The sequence below is a fragment of the Panulirus ornatus genome, chromosome 11 (genome assembly GCF_036320965.1).
Source record: "Panulirus ornatus isolate Po-2019 chromosome 11, ASM3632096v1, whole genome shotgun sequence".
Lineage (NCBI taxonomy): Eukaryota > Metazoa > Arthropoda > Malacostraca > Decapoda > Palinuridae > Panulirus > Panulirus ornatus.
Window position 1 is genome coordinate 57,450,986 of NC_092234.1, and position 15,477 is coordinate 57,466,462.

Genomic DNA, 15,477 nt, shown 5'->3' on the forward strand with positions numbered 1-15,477 from the left:
TTTTTTGGATTTTGGAATATTTGCATATACATGAGATATCTTGGGGATGGGATCCAAGTCTAAACACAAAATCCATTTAAATTTCAAATATACTTTATACACATAGCATGAAGGTAATTTATACAATATTTTCAATAATTTTGGCATGAAACAAAGTTTGTGTAACACTGAACTATCAGAAAGCTTAGGTGTCATAACATCAGCCGCCCATGTGACCTGTCTGTGATTGTTTGGCATCACCTTCATTCCTAACACTGAATCTATATGCTACTGATAAGCAGTCATTTTCTTACATTTATTCATACATAAGTACTTGACAGTAAAGAAATATGAAATACCATTAATACAATGAGATATTAATGTTCAGGTGTGGAATTTTCCACTTGAAACATCATGTCACTGCTCAAAAAAAGTTTTGTATTTTAGAGCATTATGGATTTTTGGATTTGGGATGCTCAACCTGTATTTAGGAAATGAAGAGAGGACTGCTCTTTGTGGAACTCCACTGCAGAGTTTAAAGATTTTAGTGGTGAAGCCTTTGTAAGTTACTCTGGAAAGGCTTGTACCAGATTCCATCTGCAAGTAGTCATGGCAAGGAAAAGTCACCTTTGGTGGACAAAAGGAGTACAATATCATTGAAGAACTTCTCACTCCAAAAAAGTCCATCACTTACCAGCAACTCGACGTTGAACACCTTAAAAGTTGTAGGAGCCTCATGAAAGGGTCTTAGACTTATATAATCAAATCATAGAGCAAATAAATCCAGCATGTATGCTGTCAGCTAACATGAAAGAAAGTAACAGAATATTGTGAAGAAACTTCAGTAATACTCTGCCATATAGATTGCATAACTGAACTGACTTCAAAATTGGAACCATCTATGGAATTTTTCCATAGAATGTTCTTTCTTAAAGTTCTCTTCTTAATACTGAAATAGCACCAAAGCTCAACTATAAAGAAATAATTCTTTGAAACGTTATTCTTTCATACTTGATCGCCTTTTCCCTCATCAGCAAGGTAGTGCCAGTAACTTACAAAGAAAGGCCACATCAGCTCACATACATTTTCAAGTTGTCATGTGTAATGCACTGAAATCACAGCTCCCTAACCACATCCAGGTCCCATAGACCTTACCTTACCTGATAGTATGATGGTATAATTCCAGTCAATTCAAACATAACAAATACTTAAAAAGGTCCTCTTCTGATCAATCATACACAGATCATCTAAAACATGACAGACTTATTTACCTGATACAGCATGGTATCAGCCATACTATGCAGAGAAATCCTCATATCATTGCCATTTCAGAATAAAGGTGCAGCTACACTATTTATGTACTATGATTGCAATCTTGAATTTGAAACCATAAGGCTATAATGAAAATCAGACAAAATTTCATTTGCATAGCAAAAATAATTTATTATGGCTTTTCAAATAAACATGAATAAAAATGTGTGAAAAGTTTCCAGAGAATATTTTTCTTTATACTGACAGTATTCATGCCAATTCCCACATTCCAAGCATGATGATACATTCTGAATCTTCCTCCTATTGAATGATACCATGATGATTAATCTAATGTCAATAGTTAAAATTATGGTAACGCCTATAAAAGAAATGAACCAATACAGAAAATGTCTATTTTAATAAAAGCTCAGTACCTTTTTAATGAACTGTAACATAATTACTGCCCACAAACAAGAAACTGAGTAGGTATATCAGGCACATTAAAACATTCAAAGTGGGAGTAAGAGTGCATTTCATCAATCTGGGGATTCAATATCAGACATCTACATTTTGTATGAATAAATATTAGGTTGTAAGGATTAAATATGTATTTCAAATGATGCACCAAGTGCCACACCCCACAAACCGGCAACCATTAGCAACCCATACATTCCTGCTGTAACCCATGGCCCCTGACTCATCTGCAATCCACTGTTAGTTGTATAAGAATGAAGATGCAAGAGCTATATATCATCTTTTTATTCTCCCCTTGGCATTGAAGAGGCTGGGATACATGGTGTATGTTGGTGGTATATTCCTTCGCCATTTCCCGCATCAGCGAGGTAGCGTTAAGAACAGAGGACTGGGCCTTTGAGGGAATATCTTCACTTGGCCCCCTTCTCTGTTCCTTCTTTTGGAAAATTAAGAAAAAAATGAGAGGGGAGGATTTCCAGCCCCCCGCTCCCTTCCCTTTTAGTCGCCTTCTACAACATGCAGGGAATACGTGGGAAGTATTCTTTCTCCCCTATCCCCAGACAGCGGCAAAAAAAAAAAAAAAAAAAAAAAAAAAAAAAAATATATATATATATATATATATATATATATATATATATATATATATATATATATATATATTATTCCAGGTATGTGACAAACATAACACTTCTTAGCTTTAAACCATTTGGGGACCAAAGCATTAAGTCACATCCCATTTCACTATAATCTAACTATAACAGAAATTATGATTTGGACTTCACAAGGGTTAAATGACAAGAAGAGTTTGCAAAAATACAGCTCATGTGTGAACATATCAGTATGTGAACAAACATTCATCACAGACTTAGACTTTCAGTTTGTGGCATGTGCAGATCGACATTTTGGTCCCTGAGCTTTCATCTTGGAAAAGGGGCTAACATCTTGATACGTCCACTAAACTATTCTGGAAGTACTGATTTCTTAAGATACTCTAAAAACAAAGATTAATTAATACTGATGTGTTTGGTAGCAATTCCTCAAAGCAGATTTTAAAGACAAGAATAAGTAGTAAGAGCACAGATGTGTTTTGTTAACATCTTATTTCTTTTTGGATTAAATCTAATTCAAGTATAACAATTTAGTCGACATGCCCACACCACAACATACAATGGACTGGTCATTCTAGATCACTTAGGGCATCAACTTTGTATATATGAAAGAATACTTAACACATATCTATGAAATCTGGGGTAAAGAAAAAATTGTCATGAAAATATACATATTCACCCAGAAGTGCAATTTGAAACTAATACATGATCAAAAGGCTAATAAAAAGGCTATCAAAAATGATATGAACTAATTATTAAATAAAAACACTATAATGCATTTTGTACATAAGACATACCCCTTTTTCTTTCCAAAACAATAATCAACTGCTGACAACTGATTTAGTCATACACAAATATGTCCAAAATAATCAGCCATTATACACTCATTATATAATACTACTGCATCATGGAAGGTAAACAAATCATTTGTAAACCTGTGAGGGAGCAAAAATTTGAATTAATTCTTTTACAATGCTGTTAAAGAGTTTAGTAGCTACTATGCTTCTGCTGTTTATGTTTATTGTAACATACAAGTTTATACACATAATTCATCTTTTAATTATAATTCTAGGCCATTTACTAATAATGAAAAAATAGAGATTTCTTAACTTTTTCCAATGCTGAAAATCCCTATTTCTATTCAACCAATTCTTATAATATTTGAATAACTGTAAAGCTATCCTAATGATCCAGTAAGCCTATATGATAGCAGAATATAGACCTATCTTCATGTAAAAGTATTATTATCAATATTATTTTTCCACAGTAAAAAAAATCAGTGAGGAAAATTAATCATGAAGTTCACAATGTGACTAAATGCACCATGTATGAGGTGGCTTAGAAACTCATTACTGATAAGTAATTAGAAAAGCATAGTAATGTGACAATATTTGACAATACAAAATAATATGCTTAAGAAATTAAAAACATGCTAAAAACAATGAAACTTTCACAATTAAATGGGATAAGATAAAATATTTTTAATGGGTGTAGAAGCTACTGGAGTAGTAAAGTAAATCCATCGGCTCATATGTCAAACAGTAAATAACAAACCATAATCAAAAGTACTCATCAGTGCACACATTGGAGATGTTTACAAGAACAAGTTTGTCATATATGTTACTGTTGTTGCTGGTAATGATTGGTTTATGGAATGATAAGGTGACCAATAGATTTCGTCTTCTAAGCGTCTGGCATAACATCAGTGGGTACGACTTGGAGAAGCAGCTGGAAGAAAGTCGTCACATGACCTGCAGAGACAAATATTTCATATATTATAATCTTTCTTATCCCTGGGACAAGGAAGAATACTACCCTTGTACCTCCTGCATGTCATAGAAGCTGATTAAGAGGGGTGGGAGCAAGGGGGCTGGAGATCCCTCACTTCTGTATTTTTCCATACTTGATAACAATCCCATGTTAGAGATAATGCCAGGGACAAATGAAGAAAGACCACATCCGCTCACATCACTTCTCTAGCTGCTATGTTTAATGGACCAAAACTGCAGCTCCTTATCCACAACCACAGGCCCCACAAACCTTTCCACACCAGATGCTTCATGTGCCATGGTTCAGTCCAGTGACAGTGCATCTTAACATCATTCCAATTCACCCAATAATGTGCATGCCTTACACCCTACTGCATATTCATGCCTCAATCGCTCAAAATCTCTTCCATTTCATCATTCCATCTCCACTGTGGTCTCCCCGTTTTTCCTTTATCCCCCCCTTTCCTTTATATAATGGCACTATACATGCATTCCACCTATCCTCAGGCACCTAATCATGATCCATACATACAATGAAAATCATTACCAATCAATCAACAATGCAGTAACCCCCTTTTCTTAACAAATTCAGTTTTCATACCATCCACTCCAGCTGCCTTACCATATTTCATATATGGAGCTTTCATCTCTCTTCACCAAACCACTCTCCATGACTCTCTCACTTTACATACCACCTTGAACCAAACATCCTATATCTGCAACCCTATCATCAAACATATTCAATGGTCCTTCAAAATACTCACTGTACCTCCTCCTCACTTCATCATTTCATGTTACCACTTCCACTGTTGGCCCCTTCATCAATGTTATCTATTCTCTAGTTTTTTGCACAGCATTAACCTTCCAAAACATTTCCTCATTCTCCCTAAAGTTTACTTATACTTGCTCACTCCAACTCTCATTTGCCCTCTTATTCAACCTTTGCTGCTTTCTCTTTTCATCTTCCAATCACTTGCACTCCTTAACTGTAAGTACCACCCTCATGCCTCTTTTTTCTGTTTCACTAGCAACTTTATTTCTTCAACCCACTACTCATCACCCTTTCTAATATTGTCCGTCTCCCACCTTTCGCATGGCACATGCATCTCTTGCACATGCCAGCACTTCTACTCTGAATATCTCCCATTCCTCACCCATCCCCCTTGCATTATCTACTCTTACCTTTTGACATTCTTTGCTCAATCTCTCCAGATACTTCTAAACAGAAGTCTCTTTTTCTAGCCCACTTCCTCTTACCCTTCTCTTTTCACCAACATTGTTTCCTCTTTTCAGAAAACCTTTACAAATCTTCACCCTCACCTTCACAAGACAGTGATCAAACATCACACCACCTGCCCCTCTCAGCACATTTACATTCAAAAGCTTCTCTTTTACATGCCTATCAATTGATATGTAATCCAATAATGCCCATTGTTCATTTCTCCTACTCACATATGTGCATATCCCTCTTGTTAAACCACGTATTCCTAATGACCAGTTCTTTTTCAGCACACAACTCCACAAGCCGTTCACTAATTTCATTCATAATACTGACCATATACCCCCTAACTGTAACCTCAATTGCCACATTACTGACCTTTGCTTTCAAATAACTCATCTCTGATACAGCTGGTCCCCAATTTACGATAGGTTATGTTCCAGTAAACCCATCGTGAGTAGAACATAAGTCAAAAATACGCTTAATATGGTTGTTTACACTCATGATCACATGGCTGACTGGAAGCTGCAGCTTGCTGCAGCTAAGCAGCAAGCTGGGAAAGATCAAAATTCAAAATTCTAGGTACGTTTTCTTCCAATTTCATTTCAATATCACACCATCATAAAGTCAAAAAGTCATAAGTCAAACCATCGTAAGTCGGAGACTATCTGTAACTGGTCTCTTACATCAAAACTGTGGACACACTAATTCAGCTGCTCCAAAAACACTTGCCTCTCAAGATATCTCTTCTCATGGACAGATACATAAGCATGAGTAATAAGCTATCTCTTGCCATCCACTTTAATTTTTACTCACATCAATCTAGAACTTACTTTATTACATACACTTTCACACACTTCCACAACTGCTTCATGAGCAGTGCTACTGCTTCCTTAGCTCTTGTCCTCTCATCAATCCCTGACTTTACTCCTAGGACATTTCCAATTAATTCCTCCCTCAACTGCCACATTGCTTACCTTGCATTCAAATCACCCATCACTAATACCCAGTTTCTCATATCGAATCTGCGGACACACACTGCTGACACACTCACTCAGATGCTCCCAAACTACTTGCCTCTAATGATCTTTCTTCACAGCCAGATGCTTAAGCACTAATAATCACCCATCTCATGCTATCCACTTTCACTTTTACATGTCAGTCTAAAATCTACTTCGTTGTACTCTTTCACAAACTCCCACAACTCCTGCTCCAGGAATAATACTACTTGCTTTCTTAGCTCTTGTCCTCTCACAAACATCTGACTTTACTCCCAAAACATTCTTCCCCTTTAACCCTGAGCTTTGTTTCACTCAGAGGCAGAACATGCAGGCTTCTTTCTTCAAACATACTACCTATATCTCCACTCTTTTCATCTTGGTTACATCCAGACACATTCAGACACCCTGGCCTCGGCCTTTGAGATGGATGAGCACTCCCTCCTTTACTCGTTTTCCTGACCCTGCTCCCACCCCTATCCAAAAGAGGTTACAATAATTTCAAATGCGAATAATTACCCATGCCAGGGAGACTCTTCTTCATGTAGACGAAGGGGAAGTAGAAGATTAGTCCTGCGATGATGAAAAGGGAAGCATAAAGGTATTCAATCTGTGGAGAATCAATTATAGGTCCAACCACGAGGTACACTGAGATGATTAAGACCACTATTGGGATGAAAATGGGTACCTGTTGAAGATAAAATATATGAATTAATTTCTAAATATCATCATTATTATCATTATCATTAAACTTTGTTGCTGTCTCCCGCATTAGCGAGGCAGCGCAAAGAAACAGACAAAAGAATGGCCAAACCCACCCACATACACATGTATATACACACACGTCCACACACACACACATATACATACCTATACATCTCAATGTATACATATTTATACACACACAGACATATACATGTATACACATGTACATAATTCATACTGTCTGCCCATATTCATTCCTGTCACCTCCCCACCACACATGAAATGACAACCCCCTCCCCCTTATGTGTGCGAGGTAGCACTAGGAAAAGAAAACAAAGGCCACATTCGTTCACACTCAGTCTCTAGCTGTCATGTATAATGCACCGAAACCACATCACCCTTTCCATATCCAGGCCCCACAAAACTTTCCATTGTTTACCCATGATGCTTCACATGCCCTGGTTCAATCCATTGACAGCACGTTGACCCCAGTATACCACATCGTTCTAATTCACACTATTCCTTGCACGTCTTTCACCCTCCTGCATGTTCAGGCCCCGATCACTCAAAATCTTTTTCAATCCATCTTTCCACCTCCAATTTGGTCTTCCACTTCTCCTCTTTCCCACCACCTCTTGGTCAATCTTTCCTCACTCATTCTCTCCATGTGACCAAACCATTTCAAAACACCCTCTTCTGCTCTCTCAACCACACTCTTTTTATTACCACACATCTCTCTTACCCTTTCATTACTTACTTGATCAAACCATCTCACACCACATATTGTCCTCAAACATCTCATTTCCAGCACATCCACCCTCCTCTGCACCACTCTATCTATAGCCCATGCCTTGCAACCATATAACATTGTTGGAACCACTATGCCTTCAAACATACCCATTTTTGCTTTCTGAGATAACGTTCTCGCCTTCCACGCATTTTTCAATGCTCCAAGAACTTTCACCACCTCCCCCACCCTATGACTCACTTCCACTTCCATGGTTCCAACAGCTGCCAAATCCACTCCCAGATATCTAAAACACTTCACTTCCACCAGCTTTTCTCCATTCAAACTTACCTCCCAATTGACTTGTCCCTCAACCCTACTATACCTAATAACCTTGCTCTTATCTACATTTACAATCAGCTTTCTTCTTTCGCACACTTTACCAAACTCAGTCACCAGCTTCTGCATTTTCTCACCCGAATCAGCCACCAGTGCTGTATTATCAGCGAACAACAACCGACTCACTTCCTAAGCTCTCTCATCCACAACAGACTGCATACTTGCCCCTCTTTCCAAAACTCTTGCATTCACCTCCCTTACAACCCCATCCATAAATAAATCAAACAACCATGGAGACATCATGCACCCTTACCGCAAACCGACATTCACTGAGAACCAATCACTTTCCTCTCTTCCTTCTCATACACATGCCTTACATCCTCGATAAAAACTTTTCACTGCTTCTAACAACTTGCCTCCCACACCATATAGTCTTAATACCTTCCACAGAGCATCTATATCAACTCTATCATATGCCTTCTCCAGATCCATACATGCTACATACAAATCCATTTGCTTTTCTAAGTATTTCTCACATACATTCTTCAAAGCAAACACCTGATCCACACATCCTCTACCACTTCTGAAACCACACTGCTCTTCCCCAATCTGATGCTCTGTACATGCCTTCACCCTCTCAATCAATACCCTCCCATATAATTTACCAGGAATACTCAACAAACTTATACCTCTGTAATTTGAGCACTCACCTTTATCCCCTTTGCCTTTGTACAATGGCACTATGCAAGCATTCCGCCAATCCTCAGGCACCTCGCCATGAGTCATACATACATTGAATAACCTTACCAACCAGTCAACAACACAGTCATCCCTTTTTTAATAAATTCCACTGCAATACCATCCAAACCCACTGCCTTGCCAGCTTTCATCTTCCGCAAAGCTTTTACTACCTCTCCTCTGTTTACCAAATCATTCTCCCTAACCCTCTCACTTTGCACACCACCTCGACCAAAACACCCTATATCTGCCACTCTGTCATCAAACACATGCAACAAACCTTCAAAATACTCACTCCATTCTCACATCACCACTACTTGTTATCACCTCCCCATTAGCCCCCTTCACTGATGTTCCCATTTGTTCCCCCGTCTTATGCACTTTATTTACCTCCTTCCAAAACATCTTTTTATTCTCCCTAAAATTTAATGATATTCTCTCACCCCAACTCTCATTTGCCCTCTTTTTCATCTCTTGCACCTTTCTCTTGACCTCTTGCGTCTTCCTTTTCTACATCTCCCAGTCATTTGCATTATTTCCCTGCAAAAATCGTCCAAATGGGGATAGGGGATAGGGGAGAAAGAATACTTTGTACGCGTTCCTCACGTGTCATAGAAGGTGACTAAAGGGGACAGGACCGGGGGGCTAGAAACCCTGCCCTCCTTGTATCTTAACTTTCTAAAAGGGGAAACAGAAGAAGGAGTCAAGCAGGGAGTGCTCATCTTCCTCGAAGGTTCAGAATGGGGTGTCTAAATGTGTGTGAATGTAAGCAAGATGAGAAAAAAGAAGAGAGGTAGTAAGTTTGAGGAAAGGAACCTGAATGTTCTGGCTCAGAGTGAAATGAAGCTCAGGCAAAGGCTCTAAGTCTTTTTGAGACTTTGAAGGAACGAGCGGGCAAGGATTCCACCGAGAACTTCACAGAAGTCATGGTTGGTTCAATAGATTAAAAAGAAAATATAGCTTACACAACATTCAAGTCACAGGTGAAGCAACAAGTGCTGAATAAGGAGCCGCCAAAAAGTGAAAAATAAACCAAAGAATCTTCTGAATAAACCACAGAGTGATTAAAAAAAAGTCAATTCATAAAACTGGTCAAACAAAAATGAGATAATCAGGATAGAACTTGCATAACATAAAAAAATAAAAACATAAGCTAAATAATCTTAAATAAAAGGGAAAAGCAAATTACAGAATCATCAAATAAAGCTGGTTAATAAAAAACAAAATAATCATAATAGAAACTGAATAAGAGTTGATAATGAAAATCCAATGAACAACAAAAATGACTGCCTGAAAAGGTTGAGCTGATTTACAGAGAGGGGTTAGCCTCTGTTAATTTGCTCACGATAGGAAGGGGAGACAGGATTACAAATTCTACTTGAAACGATTTTTTGAAATTGACTAAGAAAGATGAGTGAGAGTTTATAACAGGAAAATAAGCAGAGACAAGGCAGAAAAAATGAGGTAATTCTATAGTAACAGAGTGATAGATGAAAGAAATGAAGTATGCAATGGAACTGAATGCGGACAATAAAAAGACATTCAAAAGTTGTATGATAGTTGAGAAAGTTTAAAAGATGGCCCATCATAAGTGTAAAGTTCCATTAATGCACTGTTTGTAAAGGAAATTAAGAGTGGCCAATTTCAGACATTTACATGTACACATCTATCATATCAACTGTCCTACTAGAGGAATCTCCAATCTTTTGTCAACATGCAAACTCTCTATTTCCACACAATATACAGTTTACGAAGTGATAAAAATTATCATACCTTGTAAGGACGAGGGGCTTCTTTCATGGTGTGGCGCATGACAAGCAGAGCTGCCATAGCACCTCCATAGAAGATCCATGCTGTGAAGCTGAAGAAATCAATTAAGGAACCAATATCTGATGGGATAACCATCAGCAGAGCAATGGTTGCCTGTGAATATAAAAGATTTATTATCATTATTGGGAGTAACTGGTATGACACAACAAAAATGGTGCATCCTGCCATGTAAAAGTGATGGCTTAAGTATATCTTGAAGTGCTAGATATGACATATCTGTACTTGAAATATTATGGGTCAGCACTAATGCTCATAAAATCTACCAAGTTTCTCTTACAGTCTAACAATGGCACTACTTTACATCACATTCATGAAAAGAAAAAAATTTATCTGAATGAAGATGGTTACATAAGTCTTAGGGAAATATAAGAGTAAAACAGGATTACAGTGAAAAAATGCATTCAGTGACCTAAAAGAATTAATGCAATCCCTCAAGGGAAAGAAAGCAATACTTCTTGCATCCCTCTGGAGAAAGAAATCAATAACTTCTTCCTGCTGACAGTCTTAAGTTTTGTCCATGATATTACTTTAACAGGTAAAAGGAACTGGCTGCTCCCAACAAATCATACATGAAATAAATAAATGACAACTAAGTATTTGGAGATGTCAGGAAGAGAATCACAGGAGAATTAACTACACGAAACCCCTCAGGAACATAATCTTATGCATACCTACAGGATGTACAGTCAGAAAGACAGCAGTACTGTTCATGTAGGGATGGTCTGTGCAATAAGCATACATGTAATAAGCAAGTATTAAAATATGAACTAAGAACAACAAGAAAGCTTGAACAGAGTACTTATTCTACATTATCAAATACTTAAACACAGATCAGATATAAAAAAAAGCAGTAAGAACATTGAAGGAAAGCAAATATCGGAAGGAAAGAGGCCGGCTCTAGGGAGCAGAAATTAATTTCAAAAGTATATCAAAAGCGATATAAGTTTTGAGGTTAGATTGCCTTAGACTAAACTTCTGTCGCCCATTCCCTCCAGGAACTCTCATAATGGGGGTGGCCTTGGCAAAAGAGCATTCACTTACCCCTGTCTCTGTCCCATGAGCACATTATTACATGCATTCTTCCACCAATTCTTTCCCTCCAGTACTCTTCCACTATTTCCCCATGTCATAGGTGATCTTCCTATCACACCAATCCCTTTCATCATACAATCAAATACTCTCCTTGTAAACTCCCCTTCTTGTCTTCTTTCTACCTCTTCCACTATTTCCCCATGTCATAGGTGATCTTCCTATCACACCAATCCCTTTCATCATACAATCAAACACTCTCTTTGTAAACTCCCCTTCTTGTATTCTTTCCACATGCCCAAGCCACTGCAAAGCATTGTTTCACCCACTTTACCTCTCCACAATTCATTCCCTGTGCATTTCCTTCCTTACCAAATCTATCATACACCCCCCTCATTTCTTTCTTCATTCCATCTAGTCATATCACAAGCTCCTCTCAAAAAGCTCATTTCCACAGCCTGGATTCTTAACTTCTGTGTCTCATTTCATGTCCATGTTTCAGCTGCATAGGGCAGAGTTGAGAGAACTATGCTGTCATTTAATCCTTCCTTCACTTCCAAACTTACACTTGTACCCTTCATTATTCTATTACGGGACCTAGTGAAACTTCTACCTTGTACTGTTCTCTCCCTTATCTTTCCTTCCATATCATCAAACTTACCTTAGACAGCTCCAAAATATTTAAATTCTCTCATCTATACCCATCTTAATCACCCCCCCCCTATTGTGTCAATTTAGTATACTTTCTTATCTCACTCTATAAGGCTTTGCAAAATCTGTACTTTTACTTGTCTCCTTCCAAACACTATAACCTTACTTTTACTTGCATTTACCTTCAATCGCCTATGCTTGCACAAAAAACACTTAAAACCTTCTGCAACCCCTCCTCACTCTCAGCAAACATTGTATCATTTGCAAACAGGCATGTCAAGTGCCACCATACCTCACTGCCATACCACATCTCTGCACCCTCTTTCCCTAGTTTTTCTTTCATCTCTGTTCTCATTCCATATGCATATACATCAAGAAATCATGGTGATGTCACACAGCCGTGCCTCTCTCCCACATATGTTTTGAAACTTTCATTTTCCTCTCCATCCACTCTTGCACATATGCTCCTCTATAGAAGGCTCTAATCTATCCAACAGTTGTCCCCTTGCCCCATATATCCTTAACACATCCCATAAAGCATTCCACTCAACTATGTCAAATGCTTTCTCCAGATCCATAAAAGTTGTATACAGCTTCTCAGATTTAGCTAGATACTTTTCCAGAGTAATTTTCACCACAAAAACCTGATCCACTAAATTCTGTCATACTTGGAGCTACCCTTGTCATAACAGGAGTGTTCTATACAAGGGTGAATCATTCCTTATTATAACAAGAGTAGCACTTGAGGATAATGGAATCTTCAGGAAAAACTCCCAATGTTTTAGAAGCAGACTCAGCTGTTTGTGCAATGTGGAATTTCTAGGAAACAATGTCACAGAAATACCAAGCATGGTAATTGTGTTTAGCAGTTAAATCACAGAGACATTAAATAAAACGGGACATTTGTAAGGAATTTCCGTAAGAAAAATAGAAACTAGGTTTTATAGGTATCCAACTTAACTAAAATTATATCTTCCCAACTAAAATTACATCTCCTCAACCTGGAAATTAACTCCAAATCTGTACTTACAAGAGCAGTGACAAGAAGTGAAAACGTATCAAGAGTCAGAGAATGGGATTTAAAATAAACAAAGAAATGTGGGCTGAGTCATCAATTTCTGATAAAATGAAATTATTTCTTAATGAAAGAGAAGTGTTGATAAAAAGAAAAGAGCAGGAGCCAGACCAAGATCATGTGGCATACCCATGCTGAGCAGGAGAGAAAAGAAAATTTCAAACAACAGAAATAAAGGACTGGTTAGAGCAAAAGATGGGTATTAGATAAGAGTTAAAGAAGAAAGTCAGAAGAGAGGAACCTGGAGATTAGACTCCTTTGCTACTCTCTATCAAATGTTTTAGAGACATCAAGGGCTAAAACATAGGATTCACTAAAATCTCTCATGAGAATAGCCATAAATTACTAACATATGAAAGAATATCACCAGTGAATTCCACCATGCAAAAACCATACTGGTGACCAAAGAAATGACTGTAACATTCAAGATGCTTAATCATTCAAGATGCTTAATGATATAAGGACTGAGAGATTCACACACTCTGGAGATACAAGAAGTTAAACCAGTAAAATTATCATTAGAAGGGATGGAATGGTAATCCTTAAGAATAAAATGGACTAACGCACATTTCCAAGATGATGCACAGGTACGCCACCAAATTTCCGGCAACTGATGGTTCAGCACCTCCTTAGTCCAGAAAAAATTATGTGAGGGAACTTGAAATTACCATGGCCACTGGAGTAGTTTACTGGGTGGCCACAGATTATGTTGTGTGTACGGCACGCTTATTCACATTCTTCACACTGCACTTGTTGGTGGTGATACCGCAATTCTGTGAGATTCTTAGCTTATTTTGCTTAAATTTAACCCTAGCTATGACTTCTAAGACATATGAGAGTGTCAGTTGTGGTGTCAAGCATAAACAGCAGTCCATATTGATCCAAGTAGAACTGTTGAGAAAAATGGACCGTGATGTTTCGGTGCATAAGCTGTGTGAAATCTACAGTATTGGTTCATCAACTGTTTATGATACAAAGAAGCAAAGGGATAAAATATTGAAATTCTATGAAGCCAGCGATTCCAAGAAGCAAATGACAATTAGAAAAACTATGAAAGAGGGTAAGAGTACTAAGCACGATCGAGTGATGATGGAATGGTTTCGACAGCGTCGGAGTGATGGAGTGGACTCTCAGGTAGCATGATAATGGACCAGGTTAAGTTGTTCCATAAAGAACTTAAATTACAACATGAGCATGACTATAGTGAAGGATGGCTTCAAAGATTCAAGAAGAGTCATGGAATTTCTTTGACTAAAGTGTGTGGAGAAAAGCAGTCTGCAAACCACAAAGGAGCAGCCGAGTATGTGGACAAAGTTGTACAACTTGTAGCTGACATGCACCTCAGTCCTGAGCAGGAATATAATGCAGACGAAACTGCATCATTCTGGTGATGCACACCTACGAAAACAATAACAACAAAGACGAAGAAGGCCCCACAGGATTCAAACAATCTAAGGACAGACTTACCATCTTAGGGTGCTCAAACATTTAATATTTATTTAATTTAAATTTCTAGCAGTCCATGGTATACTTTAGACATATGGGAGATGTATAATTAGTGGGTTAGAGGTGTGTTGATGAATTATCATTTCATGACCATGGTTAGTCTGGCAAAATGGCTCATCCGGCAACACTTTGGAACCATGGGTGCCGGAAAATCGGTGGTGTACCTGTACTGGTTTTTAAGCAAAACTGGATTCAAGAACAGTGGACTGATGCTATCAGATCCAGAATCCTCACTTGTATCTAAAGACAAAAGTGATTTTTAGAATGTATAGTATATGACCTTTTCATTATCAAGGAACTTCATGATTCATATAGTTATTTCATTGTTAAGAGGTTCAATATAACTCCATTCTTACATAAGTGTGTCAGCAATACTTACATTAAACAGGAGAGCTGGTGAAGGAGTGAGTTTCTTGGCATGTACATAGGACAGAACATCAACCATGTGACCCTCTCGGGCTGCCACAAAGCACAACCTACAGAAAGACACTTATAAATGTTCTATCAACATTAATCACTGGTTATGGGGGAGAGTGCAATGAAAACAAAATCAAAAGATGTTAGCTGACATTGTGTTAT

At 37.9% G+C, this 15,477-nt stretch overlaps 1 protein-coding gene across 10 annotated transcripts in view; it reads right to left on the bottom strand.

Annotated features, from left to right (window-relative positions):
* Window positions 1-1,393: 1,393 nt before the first annotated feature.
* sbm (L-type amino acid transporter sobremesa) overlaps window positions 1,394-15,477 on the bottom strand; it is a 207,370-nt gene continuing 193,286 nt past the window's right edge. For all 10 annotated transcript variants that reach the window (XM_071667115.1, XM_071667114.1, XM_071667117.1 and 7 more), the window contains 4 exons: window positions 15,278-15,374; window positions 10,581-10,730; window positions 6,818-6,986; window positions 1,394-4,063 (listed from right to left, as the gene is read on the bottom strand). In XM_071667115.1, the coding sequence (XP_071523216.1) occupies window positions 3,996-4,063; window positions 6,818-6,986; window positions 10,581-10,730; window positions 15,278-15,374 (484 nt within the window). In that variant the 3' untranslated portion in view covers window positions 1,394-3,995. The remainder of the gene's footprint in view (window positions 4,064-6,817; window positions 6,987-10,580; window positions 10,731-15,277; window positions 15,375-15,477) is intronic.